Source organism: Dermacentor variabilis, unplaced genomic scaffold (genome assembly GCF_050947875.1).
Source record: "Dermacentor variabilis isolate Ectoservices unplaced genomic scaffold, ASM5094787v1 scaffold_12, whole genome shotgun sequence".
Taxonomy (NCBI): domain Eukaryota; kingdom Metazoa; phylum Arthropoda; class Arachnida; order Ixodida; family Ixodidae; genus Dermacentor; species Dermacentor variabilis.
Genome location: NW_027460280.1, coordinates 33682460 through 33705725, shown reverse-complemented (window position 1 = coordinate 33705725; position 23266 = coordinate 33682460). Strand labels below are relative to the sequence as shown.

At 45.3% G+C, this 23266-nt stretch overlaps 1 protein-coding gene across 1 annotated transcript in view; it reads left to right on the top strand.

Annotated features, from left to right (window-relative positions):
* The first annotated feature begins 15014 nt into the window (after nt 1-15014).
* Nucleotides 15015-23266, top strand: part of LOC142566253 (chitinase-3-like protein 1) — a 30802-nt gene continuing 22550 nt past the window's right edge. Inside the window, exons 1-4 of the mRNA XM_075677095.1 lie at nt 15015-15109; nt 16821-17161; nt 18804-18931; nt 19511-19577. Coding sequence (XP_075533210.1) covers nt 15015-15109; nt 16821-17161; nt 18804-18931; nt 19511-19577 — 631 coding nt within the window. The remainder of the gene's footprint in view (nt 15110-16820; nt 17162-18803; nt 18932-19510; nt 19578-23266) is intronic.

Sequence of the window (23266 nt, the reverse complement as noted above, 5' to 3'; positions counted from 1 at the left end):
TAGGCTGTCATCTTTATATATAAGAGATGCTGAAAATGAAAAATAAGGAGAAAAGTCGATGCATTAAGTTTACAACTCTGTAACTCAGCAGTGAAAAGACGACGTCACCATTCTGCGAACTGCATCTGTAAGGACGTCAAAAGTGGACAAAATTTATGTACGAGCGTACTATACACCGCTCAAACGTATAATAATAATTTGTGGATAGGACCTTTGCAAGACACAAGTAAAGCATGTGTCAAGGTGGCTATTGACAAGGTGCGCAAAGAGCGAGAGGTCGAACTCGGTGCCGCAGTCGGAACCCTGCAAGCAGTCAGAACCGGCCCCGTGCGTAAAGCGATGGCGATGCGCCTGACTGACCGGCAGTTCTTCGTTGTATATAATGTGATCGGAATGCGCCAGGTTAACTGGCGGTTTTTCTTCGTTACATTTGTCCCCCGGAGAAAAAGACGTCATCCTGGCGATCTAAGCATATGCTAACACAGAGGCATCGTAGAGGGGCTTGAGCCGATCTGAGTGAACAGTTTCGCGACCATGGCGGCGGTGATCCGAAGACGGCGACACGGGCTCTACGACATACATAACTGTAACGAAGAAGAACCGCCGGTTAGCCAGGCGTATCCCGAGCATGTGATGTACAACGAAGAATAATTCGCTCGGGTATACGAGGACGCCAAGGGACGACGCCGGCGCTCGTCGCAGGAACGGGCGCCGAAGAGCTGCGCTCTAATTAGATTAAATTATGGGGCTTTACGTGCCAGAACCGCGATCTGATTATGAGGCACGCCGTAGTGGAGGACTCCGGAAATTTTGACCACCTGGGGTTCTTTAACGTGCACCTAAATCTAAGTACACGGGTGTTTTCGCATTTCGCCCCCATCGAAATGCGGCCGCCGTGGCCGGGATTCGATCCTGCGACCTCGTGCTTAGCAGCCCAACACCATAGCCACTAAACAACCACGGCAGGTTCGCGCTCTAACATAAATTATGATTATAATTATAATTATAAGCGACTGAAAGGCGTCGGTGACGTCATTTTGCCCAGAACTGATGCTAATCTGGGGTTTAGAATAAGCCTGCCTAGCCAACCAGAAGGTGGCAGTGTCTATCAACTGCCGTCGCTTTCTTGCTTTTTTTTTCTCTCTCTCTCTCTTGCTTTTATTTTCGTCGTTTGGTCTTTCCATGGCATTTTGTCTGTTCCTGGCTTTGCGAAAGCAAAAAAAAAAACTGTCGTTTTCCTTATACAAGTTTCTGGCAAGCACACATAAGTGCCGGGATATGACGTGGTACCCTATAGGGTGATGTTCGTTTTCCACCCAACGGCACCTTAATCATCATCATCATCATCATCATCATCACAATTTATTAAACCCTTAAAGGCCCTTTGAGGGGAATTACATAAGGGCGGGGGGGGGGGGTCAGTAAGAACAGCAAAAAGCATGATCACCGTGAAGCGAAATGACAACTTGCGTGGTAGTGATGTCACAGAAAACGTATGTACACAGAACGCTCGAAAAGTAACATACTTATTATCTAAGCGCTTAAGAAATATTCGCTGGGAATTCTTCAGAGTGGGCACGGCGAAACGGCTACGACCATGCCGCTGACCAAGAAATTTGTTCGCGTTATGCAGGTCAGTTGTTCCTTCTCTAAAGTTAGGTGCGGAGACGAGCTTCTCTTACTGGTTTTGCCACGCCCAGGCATTTGTTTGAGGATTGCCTATGAATGTTATGCAGTTATTACAATTCTGCTATGTGGTAACGTTGAATCCAACACGGGACCCACTACAGCTGAAATGCTTCAAAATGTTCTGAGGGGGCAAGCCGATATCCGCGCTGATGTTGCTGAGATGATAACGAAGTTTAGCTAGTGTGAGCAACTCATTCGTGATCTCGACTCACGTCTACGATCACTAGAACGACTTATGAAAGAATCAAGAGAAAACTCTCCGATAATTTCAGCGCTTCAATCATCGTCTGATACCCTTAAGAATACGGCAACCTCGCAAAGTAGAAAACTTCTCGACCTCGAAGATCGCAGTCGAAGGTCGAACGTTATTCTTTATGTCATTTTTGAAGAGACCGAAGAAAGCGACGCATTTTAAAGAAAAAGTGTTAATGACGTATTTGGGGGAAAACTCGGAGTTAAATGCAAATCTATAGCCCGTATTCACCGTCTTGGCCGCCATCGATGCCGCCGCCCAGCAATTGCCTATTTCCAAGATTACGCTGAAAAACAAACTATCATTCAAAATGCGAGCAAGCTTAAAGGCACAAATATTTTCATCCGAAACGACTACAGCCACGAAACAGTGCGCATGTGTAAACTTCTTTGGGAGAGCGCTACGCATAATCGAGAGAATAAGAAGCGCGTGTCTCTTATTCATGATAAGTTGAAAATTGATGGTATACTGCTTGTATGGGACGACGCCAAGAACGAACGTGTACCACTACCTAAACAACGGGTCGTCCGACATTGACGTAATGGGCGTGCGGAGACAAAACACTTAAGATTACTAAATTTCAATGTTCCAAGCCTTATAAACAAAGTAGGAAAGTTTGAACTGTCACTTCTTGAACATGACCCACACATAGCAATAATTACCGAAACCTGGTTACACGATAACATTAGCGATTCGGTTCTATCTCCTACAAGCTATACTGTTTTCCGTCGAGATCGCCCAACTAGGGGTGGTGACGCAGCCATAGTCTTTAAAAAGCCTTTGTCCGCAGTTGTTATGAACCAAATAAATGGTCACGAGAGTTTGTTACGGGTTAATTGCTGAGGCAATTCTTTTATTGTATGCGCTGCGTACAGACCCCCTTTGGCTTCTCCTGAGTACATGTCCAAACTATGCGATCACATGGCGTTGTTCACTAATAAGAGAATTACACTCGCTGGTGATTTTAATATTCCTTGCATTGATTGGCGTAACCCCGCTCCATTCTTTGATGCTGACACTAACCCGTTTGCGCCCGTGTTGTCTTTATGTGTCTTCCTTTTGTGAGTGTTCAATTGCGGCAAAAAACATGTCTTTTAGCAAGCACCAACTATGCCAACAAGCAGTTTCGTTAGTGGATATTGTGACCATGTGTGATTTGAAACAAACTGTTACAGAGTATACAAGAGAAGTAGCTGACGCCTGTTCAACAATTGATTTAATTTTTTTTGGTAACGACATATCTAAATACACTGTCGATGTGCTTGACGGCGGCTCGGATCATAAAGCGGTTTGTCTCTCCTTTCCGCTAGGATTTACGAAGTCGCACAAAAAAACAAGAAAGGAAACTAATTAAGTATTTTACTAAAGCTGACGACCACGCCATAATGAACCGTTTGTGGGACTTTTGTGATAACATAATGGGCAGCGTCGCGACACCCTGGGATCCTCTAAAAGAGACAGTTCACTATTGCATTGACAAGTTCATTCCTGACAAATATGTTCGTGCTAACAAAAACAATCTGTGAATGGCCAGAGAAATCATCCATTTACGCCGTAGGCTAAAACGAGAAATCCCTCAGCATAATTACTCATCTAAAAGGCAAGCTTGGGCCCTATAACGCAAAACTATTTCAATATGTTTTTATTCCAATCTCCTGACGTCAAATTTGCGTAACCGCCGACGCAAGCATCGGGTGGTGACCCGCAGGGTTGTCTAAACAGACCAATCAAGCGATCTCCTCGTTTATAGAAGGTAATTTTTGTTTGCTTTGAAAAGGAACAACATTGCCTAGACAGAGCGGCTTGTCTTACCTAATTGGCTGATAAGAGGCGAGGGGCATGCTCATGTGGAGAGAGATTCGACGAGGCCGAGTCAGTGCACTGAAGATCAATAACCGGATGAAAAGGGTGGTGCCGGAGTCTGCGATTGGTTCGTTTTCCTTTTGCTTAGCTTGCGGTGGCTGGTCGAAAATCGCGGCGGCCTGCAATGGATCCTCAACAAAGAAAAGTTGGCTGAGCGAGGTCGTGAACGTGCCGAAAGTGCTCGAAAACGTTACATGGCCACGCAAAAAGTTTTATTCTACGCAAATAAGCCCATGCCCTCCGGCAGGTGCGAGTAGCCAGTCCCTGAGTGATCGGCGGCAGCCATCTTTTATTCCTTTCGGAAGGGGGCAGCCTCCGGCTATGCAGAGAAAAATTCAGTTTTGTTCGGCATATTAATGCATCCATAACGTGTACACGTCATTTTGACGTTGTGAGTTTTCGCGGTTTTGAGACGTCGCGTGACAGGCAGCTGAAGTGGCCGCAACTCGAAAACTTTTGACCAACAGCCGAGGGCTAATGGCGAAAAGGCGTCGAATCAGAAATAACTACTTTTTTATTCAGTCCAATCATGCGTAATCAGAGTCTACACGTCGTATCAGATGGGGAGCTATCGCGGTTTTGTGTGACGGCGCGTAACTGACAGGCGAAGTGGGGGTGGCCCAAAATGATTTTGACCAATCGCCGAGGGCTGATTGCAGAATTGGAATAGAAAAGTTTGGAATAGCTTTATGTTATAGCGCCCCCTGTTACTAAACTTTCCGATGACAAAGTTAGATGTTTCACTAAATCATTGCCTGACTTCTTGATAAACAAGCCCTGATAAATTCTGACGATATCTAGAAAAGACAAATGCTGTACCCCGTGAAACATTCGTTGACGGTTGTCTCGTGAATGATGCCCCAAAAAGTAAAATTGCTGAGCAATTTAACCATTACTTCTTTTCCATATTTACCACTTCCGGGCACGAGGCAACGCATGATAAAACTCTTTCAGTAATATCTCCCGATTGTATAACATATATGCAGGTGTACTGTGTCTGCTACTTAACCTGAAAACGAAATTCTCAGCTGGTCCGGATAATATTCCGAACACATCTTTGCGCAGGTATGCCGAACCGGTTGTACATATTTAAGTCATGTTTTCCGTCTTTCCTTCGAAAATTCCTTAATTCCTAGTGATTGGCGAACGGCACGTGTAGTGCCAGCGTTTAAAAAAGGCGATCGTCTGAACGTTGGAAACTACAGGCCTATTTCTTTAACTTGCACGACATGTAAACTATTAGAACACACAGTCGCACATTACACCACCTTCTTTCATGAAGAAAATAATTATCTGTCGTCTTTCCAGCACGGCTTTAGGAAACAATTATCAACAACAACACAACTGGTCACAACAATTCACGAGTTCGCCGCATCGCTAGATACGGGAAACCAAATTGATGTTACATTCTTGGATTTTAGTAAGGCGTTCGACCTCGTCATACACAGCAAACTCATTTCGAAATTACAAGGCATAAGCCTACCTGTTAACTTGGTTGACAGGATTCCTTCCTACATTTCTGATGGTAATCAATATGTACGAGTGAGTGACTGCGCGTCTGGCGTTGTACCTGTAACATCAGGAGTCCCTCAAGGTAGCGTCTTGGGACCTGTTATTTTTTTAGTGTACATAAATGACATTGTTACCTCCATAGATACGTACAAAATATGTATAAATCTTTTTGCAGATGACTGCATACTTCTTAAAACCGTTGTCACTCCTAGTGATCAAGAATGCCTACAATCTAACCACTGTGCCGTTTCCAAGTGGTGTAAGGATTGGTCCATGAAATTAACAATGATAAATCAGTCTTCATGCGCATTACACACAAACAATGCCCTTTTGATTACGAGTATACTCTCAATAATTGCCATCTGACGGAGGTTGATGAATATAAATATTTAGGTATTACGATTACAAACCGCTTAACATGGTCAAGTCATATTACTAAAAGATGCTCATCCGCTTCTAAAAAGCTTGGTTTCTTGAGGCACAAACTAAAGACAGCTCCATAAAAAAATAAAGCTACTGGCCTATAATGCATTTATAAGACCTAAATTAGATTACGCTAGTGTCGTTTGGGATCCATATTTCAAGACAGTTATTAAGGAACTTGAGATGGTGCAACAAGAAGCGGTCCGTTTTATATTTAGTGCTTACCAGAGAAATGACTCGCCGTCAGCGCCTTTGGCTAGTAATAACATTCCTGTTTTACAACACCGAAGAACAATCGTTAGGCTGAAATTTGTCCACTTACTATATTTTGGTAAACTTTATATTAAACCTGAAACTTACTTAACACACCGAATTTCTAGGCAAACTAGACACACACATGCTCATACTCTTGAACCTTACTTTGTGCGCACAATTTTTTTCATGTATGCTTTTTTTTTCCTCGGACCATAAAAGAATGTAACGCATTACCGTTGGAAGCATTTAGTGATGGGGATAATGCTGACTTTGAGAGCTGTGTACGTTTCTGTTTGTGACCGCGCGGTACAACCTGTGGTGTGCTTTTTTTTTCATATTGTGTATCTATTTGGTTGTGCTTTGCACTTTCGCTCTATTCTGCTGACTTTTAATTCATCATCGTCATCACCAGTCTGTTTTATGTCCACTGCAGGACGAAGACCACTCCCTGCGATCTCCAATTACCCCTGTCCTACGCCAACCGATTCCAACTAGCGCCCGCGAATTTCCTAATTTCATAGCTACACCTATTATATAGTCTTCTGCCGTCCTCGACTGCGTTTCCCTTCTCTTGGTACCCATTCTATAACCCTAATGGTCCAACGGTTATCTAACCAGCGCCTTACGTGACCTGCCCAGCTCCATTTTCTCTCTTTATGTCAAAAAGAATATCGTCTATACCCGTTTGCTCACTGATCCAAACCGCTCTCTTTCCGTCTCTGAACGTTACGCCTAGCAATCTTTGTTTCATCGCTCTTTGCGCGGTCCTTAACTTGTTCTCAAGCTTCTTTGTCAGTCTCCAAGTCTCTGTCCCATATGTCAGCACTGGTAAAATGCACTGATTGTACACCTTCCTTTTCAATGATCATAGTAAGCTTCCCGTCAGGAGCTGACAATGTCTGCGGTATGCGATCCAACCCATTTTTATTCATTCTATGGATTTCCTACTAATGATCAGGGTTCCCTTGTGATTAATTGACCTAGGTAAACGCACTCCTTCACAGACTCTCGAGGCTCACTGGCGATCCTGAATTCTTGTTCCCTTGCCAGGCTACTGAGCATTTTCTTTGTCTTCTGCATACTAATCTTCAACCCCACTCTAACACTCTCTCTCTTAAGGTCCTCAATTATTTCTGGCAATTTGTCCCCAGCGCTGCTGGACAGGACAACGCCATCAGCAAACCAAAGGTTGCGCAGATATTAGCCGTCCATCCTTACTCCTAAGCCTTCCCAATTTAATAGCTTGAATACTTCTTCCAAGCGCGCACTCAATAGCATTGAAGAGATTGTGTCTCCCTGTCTGACCCCTTTCTTTATAGATATTTTGCTGCTTTTCTTGTGTAGAATTAAGGTAGCTGTAATACCTCTGTAGATATTTTCCAGGGTATTTACGTAAGCGTTCTGTACTCCTTGATTACGTAATGCTTCTATGACTGCTGGTATCTCTACTGAATCAAATGCCTTTTCGTAATCTATGAAAGCCATATAGAGAGGCTTAGAGTACTCTGCAGATTTCTCAATAACCTCATAGATGACATGGATGTCATCCATTCTAGAGAATCCCTTCCTGAAGCAAGCCTGTTGCCTTGGTTGACTAAAGTCCAGTGTTGCCCTTATTCTATTGGAGATTATTTTGGTAAATATTTTATATAATACTGGGAGTAAGCTAACGGACCTATAATTTTTCAATTCTTTAACGTCTCCCTTTTTGTGGATTAGTATTATGTTTGCATTCTTCCAACTTTCTGGGACCATTGCAGTCGATAGACACTTCGTATAAAAAGCCGCCAGTTTTCCAAGCATTATGTCTCCCCCATCTTTGATGAAATCGACTGTTATTCCATCTTCTCCTGCCGCTCTTCATCGTTTCATGTCTTGCAAGGCCCTTCTGACCTCATCGCTAGTTATAGGAGGAGTTTCTGCATCCTGTTCATTGCTGTTTCTAATTTAGGTATACTCACTCCTCTGGGTTCTGTACAGGTCAGTATAGAATTCTTCCGCTGCTTTTACTATATCTTCAAGATTGCTGGTGTTAATAACCTGCTTATCTTTCAATGTATACATCTTGGTTTGTCCTATGCCAAGTATCTTTCTCACTGATTTCAGGCTGCGTCCATTTTGTACGGCTTCTTCAGTCTTTCTCACGTTATAGTTTTGAATATCACTTAGTTTCGCCTTGTTTATCAGTCTTGACAGTTCTGCGAATTCTATCTTGTCTCTTGAGTGGGACACTTTCTTTCTTTGTTGTTTCTTTAATATGTCCTTTGTTACTTGGGAGAGCTTGCCTACTGGTTGCCTTGGTGCCTTGCCGCCCACTTCAATTGCTGCCTCTGAAGCCAGCCTAGTTACGGTTTCATTCATTATCTCTATGTCATCTTCATCTCTATATTTGTTTGCAAGTACCAGCCTGAATTTGTCCGTTTTTACCCTTACTGCCTTTAGGTTGACCTGTTTCTTCTTGACCAATTTTACTCTTTCTCTCTTCAAATTGGGGTGAATCCTAGCCCTCACTAACCTATGATCACTGCACTTTACCCTTCTAACACTTTAACACTTCTACATCCTGCACTACGCTCGGATCAGCAGAAAGTATGAAGTCAATTTCATTTCTTGTTTCACCATTAGGGCTTTTCCAGGTCGACTTTCTGTTGCTACGCTTTCTGAAAAAGGTGTTCATTATTCGAAGCTTATTCCTTTCTGCGAATTCTACCAGCATCTCTCCTCTAGCGTTCCTATAATCGACGCCATAGTTGCTAATTGCTTGTTCACCAGCCTGCCTTTTCCCTACTTTTGCATTGAAGTCGCACATTTCTACAGTATACTGAGTCTGCACTTTTCTCATCGCTAACTCAACGTCTTCATAAAACTGATATACATTCTCATCATCGTGGCTGGATGTTGGAGCGTAGGCTTGTACTATTTTTAATATATGCCTCTTATTAAGTTTGATTACGACTACAGCTACCCTCCCATTAATGCAGTAGAATTTGTCAGTGTTGCCCGCCATATCTTTATGGATTAGGAATTCTACCCCGTATTGCTTCTTCTCTGGAAGAACTCTATAGGAGAGGAGACGGCCGTTATTCAGCTATGTAGACGCCTCACCAGTTCTTCTAATCTCACTAAGGCCGATGATATCCGAAACGATGTCTGATTGCCTGATAGACTTTTGATTATTATTATGTATTATACTGCTTTCTACCGTTTCACCATGTTTTTGTGTTTTTTTTATTTTGTCAACTGCTTTTATTACGCCCCCCTGCTTGGTCTTTCGACCACAGTATGTTGTAAATAAAAAAAATAACAGCAATTATAAACATACATAAAAGTCACCATATACATATATAAAATAGTGCAGATGCGAGGGCGGAGTATTAACGTGACACTGAGAAAAAATGGTTTGCTATTAGTTGACTGAATTTTAGCGGGTCACGCTCTGCAACGATCGATTTGAGTAAGTTGTTCCATTCCTAAATGGCTACAGGAAGAAATTGTTTGTTAAATGCGATGGTTCTACCAAAAAGTCGTTCAGTGCTCATGGAGTTGAATAGGTGATGTGAATAGCGGGCGGGAGGCAGTAGTAAGGAGCCATGCAAGTTAGGAAAGCAGTAATACAATTTATTAATTAAGCAGGGTCTAGCTAACTTGCGTCTGAAGTCTAGAGATTGCAGTTCTAGCGACTCCCTAATACTATTGATACTCGAATAGTAGTTGTAGTTAGATGTTATGAACCAAGCACACGATTTTTCACGGATTCCAGTAGCTTAATTAGATAGATTTGATGAGGACTCCAAATGAATGACGCTTATTCAAGTTTAGTGCGAATTAAGGTTATATACACTATCTGGCGGACTGAGGGTAGGCACAGGAACAACGTTCTTTTTATATAACCAAGTTTCTTTGATGCATTAGACGCAAGTTTAGCAATGTGTTCGGACCACGTTAAGTTGCTACTGATTAGGATGTCAAGGTACTTGTACTTATCTACATGTATTAGGTTCGTTGAATTTAATGAGTAGTCATATTCCGAGTTAGACTGCTTGCGAGATACTCGCATAACTTTACATTTAGAAGCATTAGTCGGCATCATCCAGCGCGAGCACCAGTTTTCTATCAAACGGAGATCGTTTTGCAGTAGTTTGTGGTCTTTAGTGGTGGTTATGCGGCGGTACAGGACACAGTCGTCAGCGAATAGTCGAATGTATGATGCAATTCCCGATTGCAAGTCATTTACATAATATAAATAGAGTAGAGGGCCACGCACTCATCCCTGAGGGACTCCAGACTACAGATTCATTATCAGCATCACACTTGAATGGCCTATTTTCCATGAGGAGCTTATCAAACTAGATTTTAAAGGTACAGAGCCCGTATTCACAAAAGAACTCTTACGCTAGAATTGTTCGTAAGAGAAAATTTCAGCCAATCCTGGTTTTGGACATACCATAAGCGAAGGCGCCAATAGCAGAGTCCACTTACGAAAGAAAAGCTTTGTGAATTCCGCCCCAGTTCTTTTCTCGGACGTACAGGTAAAGTTCATTCCAGGCTAGCCGAACGCGAGAAGAATAATCTTCTCTAATTTGGAAAGGAGAGCCATTAAGGGTGGATCAAGCGGCAAGTATTTTCGATTTATCTTTAAAACTAGCAATTTTTACTATTATTGGGCGGTTTTTTGCGTTTTAAAAGCGGCCCAGCCGGTGAGCCCGCTCAACAGCGGCTCAACGGCTCATTATCAAGTGTGATGTTAAGTTTTTCGAACAGAATGATATGACGCATGACACTGATTCCGCCCATGTCTCACTTTCCGCCAGCTGGAGTCCCAAGGAATCTTAGGTTGCAACGGCGCTGGCGGTTTTCAGAGTCGTCACACTTTGTGGTTACTTCCTTCACTGCAGATGTAAGTTTTACAATAGCACAATTAGAGTTATGGCCTGGTATCGGTTCACCGGTCTGAAACACTTCTTGAAGAACGTCATTTCGAGAGGTGAGACTACTGACTATATTTAAGTTAGGCTTTTCCGCGCGAATGAGGGTTAGTTCAGCCAGCATTATATTTTTACCAAGTTGAAGGCGATAAATGAGATTAGCTATAGTTTCAAGGGACGGGGAAGGGCTAATATCGTCAGGACCGGGGCTCAATTCGACGTCTCCGGGGAGCATAAGTAAGAGATTAGCAATGTAAACATAGATACATAATGTTCTACCTGTGCATAATGTGCAAAACCGGTTTATCGCGGATAATTCAAACGTGTTTTCAGGCTTGTGAGATCCTCTGTGCGGAAATTCTCCGACATAAGATGGCCTCATAGCCTGCAGGGTTATCTGCCTGAGCTAGCTTGGATGCTCGGTTGCCATAGTCGGAAGTTCGAAACCTCAGTTGTTTTGTTTTTTTTTTAATCTGAAGGTGGGAAGCTCGAATTCACTTTCTCCAGTACGCTACGTCTCCAGAGTTGGAGTGGCGCCTGACAACGGCAAAGTGCCGAGAGCTACTGGGGCTATACTAATCCAGGTGCAAGCAAATTAAGAAGACCCACTAAGCTTCAACAAAAGGCACTCCCTCACCAGAACAAGAATTGCCCTCCCTGGTGCAGCATTCGGCAACTCCCTCCCAAATGACTCATTCTATCAGCTAATGGCCCTCAGTCCCCAGCAACTGCGGAGCACCTGACCAAGGCGGCGGCAGACTTGTAACGCAGCAGAGGGTGCTAAGAATCTCTGGACCCGGACAGGCTGCCAATGAAAACTGACTAAACTCTCTCGAGTGATGCTAGCTTAGCAGGACTCTTTGAGGAAATATCAGGCATTGTTTGGGATATCATTGGCCTTAGTGATGCTAGAACTGGTGAGGCTTATACAGTGCTGACTAATGGTCATGTCGTTTGCTATATAGGACTTCAAGATAAGAAGTAGTACGGAGTAGGAATACTAATGCATAAGAACATAGCGGGTAACATTGACGAATTCTATAGCATTATTGAGAGGGTAGCAGTAGTCGTAATAAAACTCAATAAGAGGTATAGATTAAAGCCTACGTACAAACTATAGTACAAGCCTACCCTTAGACCTCTAGTCATGATAATGATGAAATAGATCAGTTTTATGAAGGTGCTGAATCAGCGATGAGAAAAGTGCAAACTCAGTGTACTGTAATGGGCGACTTCAGAGCAAAAGTGGGGGAAAAACAGGCGAGTGAACAAGCAATTGGCAACTACTGCGTCGATTCTAAGAACACTCGAGGAGAGATGTTAGTACAATTCGCGGGAAAATAAGCTGTGAATAATGAACACCTTCTCCAGGAAGCGTAGCAACAGAAAGTTGACCTGGAAAAGTCCTAATGGTGAAACAAGAATTGTAATAAATTTCATACTTTCTGCCGGTCCCAGCATAGTAAAGGATGTAGAAGTGTTAGGTAAGGTAAAGTGCAGTGATCATAGGTTAGTGAAGTCTAGGATTCACTTCAATTTCGATAGAGAAAGAGTAAAATTGGTCAGGAAGAAACAGTTCAAACTAGACGCAGTAAGCAGACCAATTCAGACTGGCACTTGCAAACAAATATGCAGCCTTATAGCAGAGAGATGAAGATTACATAGACGTAGTGAATGAAATCGTAACAAGGCTGGCTTCAAAAGCCGCAATTGAAGTGGGAGGCAAGGCACCAAGGCAACCAGTAGGCAAGCTCTCCCAAGTAACAAAGGACCTAATAAATAAACGACAAAAAATGAAAGTGCCCAACTCAAGAAATAAGATAGAATTCGCGGAACTGTCAAAACTGATCAACAAAGCGAAATTAAGGTATATTCGAAATTATAACGTGAGAAAGAATGAGGAATCAGTAAAAAATTGACGCAGCCTGAAATCAGTGAGGTTGAAATTTGGAATAGGACAAACCAAGATGCATGCACTGAAAGAAAAGCAGGGTAACATCCCCAGCAATCTCCAAGAAATAGTAAAAGCAGCGGAAGAATTCTATACTGACCTACACTATACAGTACCCAGAGCAGCTGCGATACCTCCATTCGAAGCAGTAATGAACAGGTTACAGAAGCTCCTTCTATAACTAGCGATGAAGTTAGAAGGGCATTGTAAGACATGTAACGGAAAAAAGTGGCAGTAGAAGATGGAATAACAGTCGATTTAATCAAATATGAAGGATACATAATGTTTGAAAAAAATGGAGGCCCTTTGTACGAACTGTCTATCGACCTCAAGTGTCCCAGACAACTGCAACAATGCCTACATTACACTAATCCACAAAAAGGGAGACGTTAAAGAATTGAAAAATTATAGGCCCACTAGCTTACTCCCAGTATTTTGAATAAGGGCAACACTTCAGTCAACGAAGAGAGCAGGCTGGCTTATGAAGGGACATTCTACAAGGGATCATGTCCATGTAATCAATCAGGTAATCGAGAAATCTCCAGAGTACAGTGAACCTCTTTATATGGATTTCATAGATTATGAAAAGGCATTTTATTCAGTAGAGATACCAGCAGTCATATAGGCATTACGTAATTAAGGAGTACAGGAGGTATACGTGAATATCTTGGAAAATATCTACAAAGATTCCATAGCTACCTTCATTCTCCAGAAGAAAAGTAGAACGATACTTATAAAGAAAGCAGTCAGGCAAGGAGACACAATCTCCCCAATGCCACTCGCTGCATGCTTGGAAGAAGTATTCAAGCTATTAAACTGGGAAGGCTGAGGAGTGAGGAATAACAGCGAATATGTCAGAAACATTCGGTTTGCAGACGACATTCTCACGTTCAGCAACGCTGGGGACAAATTGCAACAAATTATTGAGGACCTTAACAGCGAGAGTGTAAGAGTGGGGTTGAAGATTACTATGCAGAAGACAAAGATGATGCTCAATAGCCTGGCAAGGTAACAAGAATTCAGGATCGCCGACAAATTGCAACAAATTATTGAGGACCTTAACAGCGAGAGTGTAAGAGTAGGGTTGAAGGTTACTATGCAGAAGACAAAGATGATGGTCAATAGCCTGGCAAGGTAACAAGAATTCAGGATCGCCAGTCAGCCTCTAGAGTCTGTGAAGGAGTACGTTTACCTAGGTCAATTACTCACAGGGGACCCCGATCATGAGAAGGAAATTTACAGAAGAATAAAAATGGGTTGGAGCGCATACGGCAGACATTGTCAGATCCTTACTGGAAGCTTACCGTTATCATTAAAAAGAAAGTTGCACAATCAGTGCATGCTACCGGTGCTAACATGTGGGGCAGAAACTTGGAGATTGACAAAGAAGCTCGAAAGCAAGTTAAGCACCGCGCAAAGAGCTATGGAACGAAGAATGTTAGGCGTAACGTTAAGAGACAGGGAGAGAGCGGTGTGTATCAGAGAGCAAACGGGGACAGCCGATATTCTAATTGACATTAAGAGAAAAAATGGAGCTGGGCAAGTCATGCAATGCGTAGGTTAGATAAGCGGTGGACCATTAAGGTTACAGAATGGGTGCCAAGAGAAGGAAAGCGCAGTCGAGGACGGCAGAGAACTAGATGGGGTGATGGATGGATGGATGGATGGCTGGATGGATGAATAACTTTCTTGAGGTCCGTGAAATTAAGAAATTCGCAGGGGCTAGTTGGAATCGGTTGGCGTAGGACAGGGGTAATTAAAGATCGCAGGGAGAGGTCTTCGTCCTGCAGTGGACATAAAATAGGCTGATGTTGATGATGACGAGTACAATGAATGGCATAATGATCCACGTGGGTAATGCAACAGCCCGAGAGGGGGGCAAGGGGGGGGTGGCACAGCACCGCACATGAGCATCGGTCATTGAAGTGAACGCTAATAGCGTTAGGCAAGTAATGAACCTGTGTAAACAGTAGGAGTCTCATGATCGTGACTGTTACGGTGGCGTGCCCCGAGTGATACCAGAGTGACATCGGCTTTTGTAGGTGTGGCGTATCTCCCGCGCGCCCGGTGGCACGCTGTTGCCAGTCGAAGTCACTGTTGATGACCAAGCTCGGCGGTAGGCGTTTCGTTCTAGAGTCTCACGATGAAGCAGGAGCCGAAGTACCAAACTTTCTGGGTAGGCACGGGCTCGCAAGGAGCCCGTGCTCAAGCCAGCCAAGGTCTGATGCCGGGATGTCGGTGATGTAGTTTCGAGCAATGAAAAGTTGGCGTCATGTCACATTCCACATATTGTATTGCAGGCCGCTTTACAACGTTACCCTGCTGACCTATTTAACGACGCTTCAGGGTGACATGAACCATTCTAGTCCATTCGAATCAAGAGGCACAGACCAACCCAACAGGTGATGTCCACTCAAAAGTTGTTACGCACACAGAAGGGTATTCGTACGCTCTCCTTTAACAGGACTGATTACAAGAGGACTCAATCGATGATTATTCGTGTCGTTTGTGATGTGTATTTTATTTAAATGCATCGCGCTTGTTCGAGCATACCATGCGATTTTCATGTAGATGGTGGGACATGACATTATTTATCATTTTAATTTTTTTATGTCATCGTATCGACGTCCCGCTTCGTATGATTGACAAGGTTTCTGTGCGTCGTATACATACGTTCGCTCACACAATAAGATGCAAGGTGAGCAATACCCTGGGCGCAAGCACGACGTCGCTCCGAGTTAGTCCTGAATTGAAACTATGAGCTATGTAATAGAAGGATGAGGCTAACATCACGGAAGACGAGAGCGAATTGTACAACAGCAACAAGCTTTGATAATTAGACACGTTTAGGCGTTTTGGCAGACACCACACTTCTATGTATCTGCTACCACCCAACAGAGTATCATAATATTAAAATGCAGGCTATTGCACGCCCTCTGAGCAAAAGACCCTGTCAGACATTAAGCACGAGTTCACAGCGCAGCATTAATGTTACTGTCTTCCACAGCAACACACGCCCAATACAATTTATAACTGCTCTGTGCACTTTGATTACAAATCAGAGCGCGCCACAAAGATGAAAGTACGCGCTATCCTCGGCTATCAGTTGTGGCCTCGGGCCAATCGTCCGCAACGTATACCATCGCTTACGCGCGTCACCTAGATCGGCGCAGGTCGACATAATTATGTTCGTAAGACTGCTACCACCCTATCTTAGAAATTCCTTCTTACGTTGACGGCTACGACGGCTGTTTGGGTTTTGTAAATCGACTTGCGCTAATTATTAGCGCGAGTACTCAAGTTCGCACCTGCGCTACCATTAAATACATGTCTTTTGTAGACTACACCGCTCGTCTTTGTAGCGGCAGGCATCGCAAGCTTGCTGATTTTAGGAGTCGTTTGGACTCTGTGAACACGCTTTTTTTTTCGTGAGATATTTCTTGCGCCAAATTCCGCCCCAGATCCGCTTGTCTCTTCCTCCAGCATGCATGACAGTTGACCTGAGCGAGCTCTAGTCATAACCTCCCTGTCTTCTTTACCTCCTCTTTCTTGACAAACCTTGTCAATATCTTGCCGCTCGAGATGTTTACCATACTCCACGACTACGAGAACTAATCAGCCCTGTCGTGGTACGCCGATACGCCAACCATTACAAACGCCAACAAACGCCGACCATCAATTGAAAGGCCGCACAGAGCCCCACGCTGCAGACTCCTGTGTAGCCACGGCTCTCAAATGCATCAATTGCATTGGGCCCCATGATGCTACCTCAAAGGACTGTCCCAAAATGAAGAAGGAAGGAGAGGTCTTGAAGCAGATGGCGAGAGATCATTCGACTCGTTGTTGTTGCCCTTAGAAAGCAACGCTGCCGACGCCGTCGGACTTCAAAGAAGACAGATGCCTCCGTGAAGAGCGCGCCACGTCCAACAACTCCTCCTCCTCTGCCCAGTACGCATGGCGGAGTCGAGTCTAAGGTCGTGCCGCACAACACCAATACTGAAGCTAGGCCCGTGCTACCAAAGCGACAGCCCCCGCCACAGCCGAAGAAACTGCCGGGGCCACAGCCGATGTCACAGCTGAAGCTACAGTTGAAACTACAGCCGGAGCCACAGCCGAAGCCACAGCCGGAGCCACGACTGATGCCACAGCCGATGTCACAGGTGCCACAGCCGGTGCCACAGCCGGTGCCACAGCCGGAGCCACAGCCGGAGCCACAGTCACATCAAAGGATACAGCACACTGTAGTAGAGTCCACAGCACCGACTCCCGATAAAGTGTCGAAGAAGACCAGCAAGTAGTGGATCATCTCTATCCAGTGCTTGCAAGTCTCGAGTAAGCCCCATAGCTCACCCGCAGTCTCCTATTCGCGCAACGATCACTGGCCCTTTGGTCGTCCCAGATGTGATCAACGCAGATCACCAGCCATGGAACTCTGCTTTGTTGTCACCGTGCTTCACTGCACACGCAGTCATCACTTCGTTCCTCTTCTCTTCTTTCTATTCCCCTTGCCCTCACTCCCAATATAGGGTAGCAAACCTGACGCTTGTCTGGTTGACCTCCCTGCCTTTTCTCTCTTTGCTATCCCTCTCTCTCGCACAGTGGCCGAAAATATGGCAGACACAAAACTTAATTGCGAAAACTCAGGGGAGGCAGCGCTAACTGTGAATCAGGGGCACGCGCAGGCGTACGCGAATTATAACTGTTTAGGGATGGTATTTCATGTTATGTAATATTATGAAAAGCTGGCTAATGCACGCACTTCGTTTATTATTGATATGTCACGCCTAAACCATAAGACTCGCTTGTCCGTTCTTATGTCTGAATAAAACCATACTGTCATCAAATTTTCGAACGCGTTTACGATCGCGACAGTGTGACGAAAAATTTGACGGTGTTCATCCGGTTAACAAACTTTTATGCTAAAAAAAGAATAAGAGGTCGTTAACCGACATATCAATGCATCTTTAGTGCATATACACGTCACTTTGACGTGATGAGTTAAGGCAGTTTTGGGACGTTGGGTGACAGATAGGCGCGAAGTGGGCACCGCCTAAGAAATGTTGACCAATAGTACAGTGCTAACGGCGAAAACAGCGTAGAATTGAAAACAATAAAGATTTTTTTTTACCTAATCAGGCATAATCAGTGTATACGCGTCATATCATATGGGGAGTCATCGCGGTTTTGTGACGTCGCGTGAAAGACAGGCGAAGTGGGGGGTGGCCCGAAAAAATTCTTGACCAATCGTGGATGGCTAGTAGCAGAAATGAAATAGAAACAGCTTTACGTTATAGCGCCTCGTGTCTTGTCTTATATATAGTTTTTGCTTTGTCCTAGCTGGTGTAGTACAGCGTGAACGTATGCACGTAGAGCTTGCAGGTTATATGCCCGAAGATTCGCGAAGATAGCCACGTAATTTGCCGCCAGAAGGCCTACGCATGGAAGTCTACTGGCACAGTGCCAAATTTCCGGCTGAAAAACGCGCTAGAAAGCATCAGTACCGTATAATGCAAGCCCTGAACATCGTTATTTTTTTCTTTTTAGCACAATAATGATAAGATAGCTTATGCAGAAGCAACGACCTACAGCGCCTTTGGGCAATAGTTTGGAAAACTTCTGCAGAATTTGTGGGCCCATATTCGCGAGAAGCTCTGGCGCTAGAATTATTTGGAAGCGCAGTTTACAGCCAATCCTTAATTACTGTGGATATGTTATTAGTGAAAGCGAACGGGCAATGGCAAACAGCACTTGCAAACGAAAATCATAGTGCATTCGGTCCCTGTTACTCCTGCACGGGAGTAGCTAACACGCGCTTAGACCACTGCATGGCTTTAACCGTGTGTCACAAACGGGTCATACAAGACGATATGCAAGCCACTGGTTCGCGATATGCATGTTTTCTGGTGAACCTTGCTCGCGAATGGTTCCACAGACCTCGCGATAGAGGAGCTAGAGAACACCCTGATGACCACGTACTATACATGTAGCAGTGCCACGCAGCACGGCCACCTGCACCTCAAGGACAAGAAGTGGTTGTCCGGCCATCGAGCCACCTTGCGGGTACGCTTGAGCAAAGGAGGCGCAACAGCCAGGTTTTGCAGCTGATGGTCAATAGTGCGACATGTGCGGGTTGTTTACTCTAGGGTTACGGGCACAAATCGAAAGTTAACGTCGAGCACCGTAAACATAAGGTTCGCGCAGCAACGACCGGTTGAAGAGAGGTTGAATAACACAACCCAAGGCCAATCGGGCCGCGCGCACCAGGGCAACAACCGGCGGAGACAGTACGTCCACGCCGACCACAAGTCGTGCGCACGGGCGCGCCCTTGCTGCACGCTTCACTGCTCCAGTGTAAAAATCCGGTTCGCACGAGCTGGCCTTATAAAGCGCACCCCACTTCATTACGATGCGGCCTCCGACGCTGTAGTACGTTCACCAGGCAAAAGGCGGCCGCGACGGCAGCAGCGTTGGTATTTCTTATCGCCGCGTTCTCCTGCACTTTCTCTCTGGTCTGGTCCGTAGCTGCCGGCCGGAGAGAGATCGAGGGGCGAGGGCGCGTGGTCGGCGCAGTTACCTCGGACGGCGAGACCTGCCTGGAAGGCCCTCCTCTTTGACGAAACGCTCTCCGCCACACTGCAGGCAAGGATGAAGTGGGCCACCTCCTTGGGCCTGCTCCTGACCCTGCTGGTCGTCGGAACAAACTCCGGTGAGTGGGCGACGCTGCTGAGAGCAGCACTGTGGGGAAGGAATTCCTGGACAGGCACAGTGTATACGCCAGCCCGCTAAGGTTAAGCGAGCGCGTAAGCGGCGGCGACAGGCAGAAAACCACCACCGCTTACGTGACTGAAAAGCAAAGCATCGAGCGCTGCGGCCGCAGCTCAAGTGAGCTGCATTGGCGGGTTTTAACCATGCCATTTTAGTTTTTTTTTCCCCAGTACGTTTATCTGGTACGCGGAAGACCTTCACTTACTGGTAAAAGGCTCTTCGTGAATCTACCGAGGTAGAACGCTCTTCCAGTATGCGAACAGCTGTTCTGCCGTTTCCGCTTTAAACACTCGTTCTCCTTCCTGTTAGACCGGTCAGCAAGCGTTTGTTCGCCTTTCCCTCGATTTGCGTTTTTTTCGAAGCATCCTTGTCGTTCACTGTGGTTGCAGCACCGAGGCAAGAGTTCAATCGATCAGATCAAGCGAGCTCGCCTCATTATGTGCCAGAGATGCAGTGCTTCGATAAGACAAGGACTGTCAGTGCAAATGTTAAATATCGCAGGTACGAGGGTTATTCAAAAAGTAAGGGCCGTTTGGTCCTTATATATATTTGTTAGTAAAAGTTTTTATTGGCGGATGTAGTTTAGTACAAACCTACTTCACTTTTCTACACAATCACCGTCAACTTCTAAGTACATTTCGTACCGCTGCACCAGTGTCTTTACTAACTCTGCACATAAGTTCGCCGCCTGGGAATTGAACCAGTTGACAACGGCGGTCTTGAGTTTCTCGTTGTCTTCAAACCGTTGTCCCGAAAGCCACTGTTTCAAGTGCAAGAAGAAGAAATGGTCACTGTTGCAAGGTCGGGACTGTAGGGTGGGTGATCAAGAAGTTCCCAACCAAAATCTTGAATCTTCTCCTTGGCTCGGGCAGCGGTGTGAGAACGCGCGTTGTCATGGAGGAGGACAATTTCAGACGACAGTTTCCCGCGCCGTCAATTTTTGATCGCACATCTTAATTTGCTGTAACTGTGGCCCCACGTTCCATGAAATCAACCAAAAGAACGCCCGTTTCGTCCCGGACAACGGTAGCCATAATTTTCTGACTCGAGTAAGGAGATATTGCTTTAATTTTTTTCGGTTTTGGTGAAGAGGAGTGGCGCCACTGCGTTGATTGTTGTTTTGTTTCTGCAGTGGCGTAGGATACCCAAATCTCGTCGCGTGTGACAATGTGCGAAAACAACTAATCTCCGTCTTGTCGGTAGAGGTCCAAAAACGCTCGTGCACTACATTCCTTGCTGTTTGAGTTGGTCGATAAGCGTTTTTGGTACCCACCTTGCACAGACTTTGTGATATCCGAGCTTCTCAGTTACAATCGTGCATATTGTAGTGCGTCCAACAACATAAAATTTATCAGCCAGACCACTAACTATCAGTCATCGATCTAACCGCAATTCCCGGTCCACTTGTTGAACAGTTTCAATGGTCTGGATGCTGGCCCTGCCATTCCGCTCTTCATCGTGCATATTTTTGCGGCCATTTTTGAAGTCCCGACACCATTTTCTGACCTTTACTTCGCTCATCACTGTAGGTCCATAAACTAGGCACAACTCCCCACGAATTTGAAAAGCTGATGATCCTTTTGCATGCAAAAATCGAATTACAGTTCATACTTCACAACAGGCGGGAGCAACGATTTCCGCAGACATTGTCGCTTGTATTCCCCGACAAGCAGACGACTACTGGGCCAAAACAATAACTTCATTACATTCGCGAATAATTAACAGATGGTTCTGCCCAAATAGAACTTTATTTTGAAGTGTAAATATTTAAATATAAGCAAATGGCCCTTACTTTCTGAATAACCCTCGTACATTCATAGCGTGTAGTTCTGAGGACATTTGGTATTTTCCTGCGGACGAAATGGAGCATCGATCACTGTTCCAGAGGAGGCCTCGAGAGATCACGCGCCGCTATCGCTGGCACCGAGGCCGGCACGAGCCTTCCCCAGAGCACTTTTAGATAACTTCCCAGTGCTTCTCTTCACTGGCGGGTCTCTAATGCACTACAGTTCATTTACGTGGCTTACAACTAATAGCGGGAACCGAACTCAGACCTTGCGTATGCCCGTGTAGCACATAGTGAACATAGTGAACGGCCCACAGACCTCTTCGTACTACGGCCGCAGTCAGAGAAATTTCAGCCTCTTGCTGTGTCAACCTGTACTGGTGTGCGAGGATGGCTTCGCAGGTGCGGTCGAGAATTCTTCGCACAAGCGCGTGGCTCGGTCACTTCTCTCCTCTCTGCAGTTACTGCAGAGAGAAGAGGAACGACAAAGCCACGCGTTCGTGCAGGCCCCGTGCTTCACGCCAACTCTGGGCGCGGTTTATCAAAAGTGCAAGAGCGCTCGCGACCATCTCTCACACTCATTGCCATGTCAGAGGTATTCCACCGTGCCCGCGTGGCACGGCGCTACGCTCGCTGGTGGTGTTCTTATATTCACGTGTAAAGGCCTTTTAGAGAACTCAAAACAATAATCATCCAAGCTACCGCCAAAGCAGCAGCTCGACACGGTCCGAGCTGCCCGTGAGCGCCTTCGCCTGAGCAGCTTGAGCGATAGATGCAACGTGATTGCTTGTACCAACGGCAATGCGCAAGCTAATGTCCTCGGTTGGTGACCGTTGTCTTCTGAAGTCATTACACCGCCGCGCATGGTGGCGTCCAGTTACCGTGCATTTGCAATGTCAAATACAACTGTTGGCAGTTTTCACATTGACTGTATATTAGGTCTCTGAGTAATACTTGTTGGGGGGCTAGTTGGTGCATGTTTCCAGAAGAGGGTTATGTTTTTTCGGCGCTATAACCCTCTTCTGGAAAGGTATATTAGGTCGCACGTTGGACAGTACAATAGATGGCATCCGCATTTGCAAAACCGAGACGGAAACACTCGAAAGCTTTTAATTTAAGGCTGTAATTATTTGTTTTTGAAAAACTGCACCCGAACAGGGCTACGGAAGAAATGGGCACGGGTTAATGTGGAATTCGAGGAAACAGCGAGTGAGGCTGGATGAAGGGAAAGACCGATTGCGTGCAGCAGAACGTCGCTCGACGCCTTCAGCTTTTCGCGTCACGGTGTGGCCTCTATAGTCGCGTGTGCTGCAACCACCAAGCAAGGCGGATGACTCGACAAGCTTTATTTCTTAATGGCGCCAGTGGCACCGCGCGCTACGTAGAGCCCAAACTCAGCTTGAGCTTTTTGTACCCAGGCCCATAACGCCCACAAGTATTGGGTCTGCTATTTCTAAGAAACCGCTATTCATTGAACGAAGCTTCAAAGGGCCAAAAAACTTCCTAAACCGTAAAGCAACCAACCACGATGCCATCGTGCACTTGACACTCGCCTTGAAGTTTTGACCAAGTATAGCCATTAAAAGACGACATAGTTATCTGCCGCACAGCGGGCCGAACGAGTCTTTATATAATTAGTGAATCAATCGATAGCTACCTATACTTAAAAGCAACACGAATAATATTGGTGTTAGCACTCATGTAAAAGCTGAAGTGAGATGGCACCTTCAGGTTGCGCCGGTTACTCCTCGTACCAGTGGGAAAAAAGGAATCAACGGAAATGTCCAAAACCAGACGCACGTATAACATTAAGAATTGTCCACTCTTTGCAGTAGCACCCAACT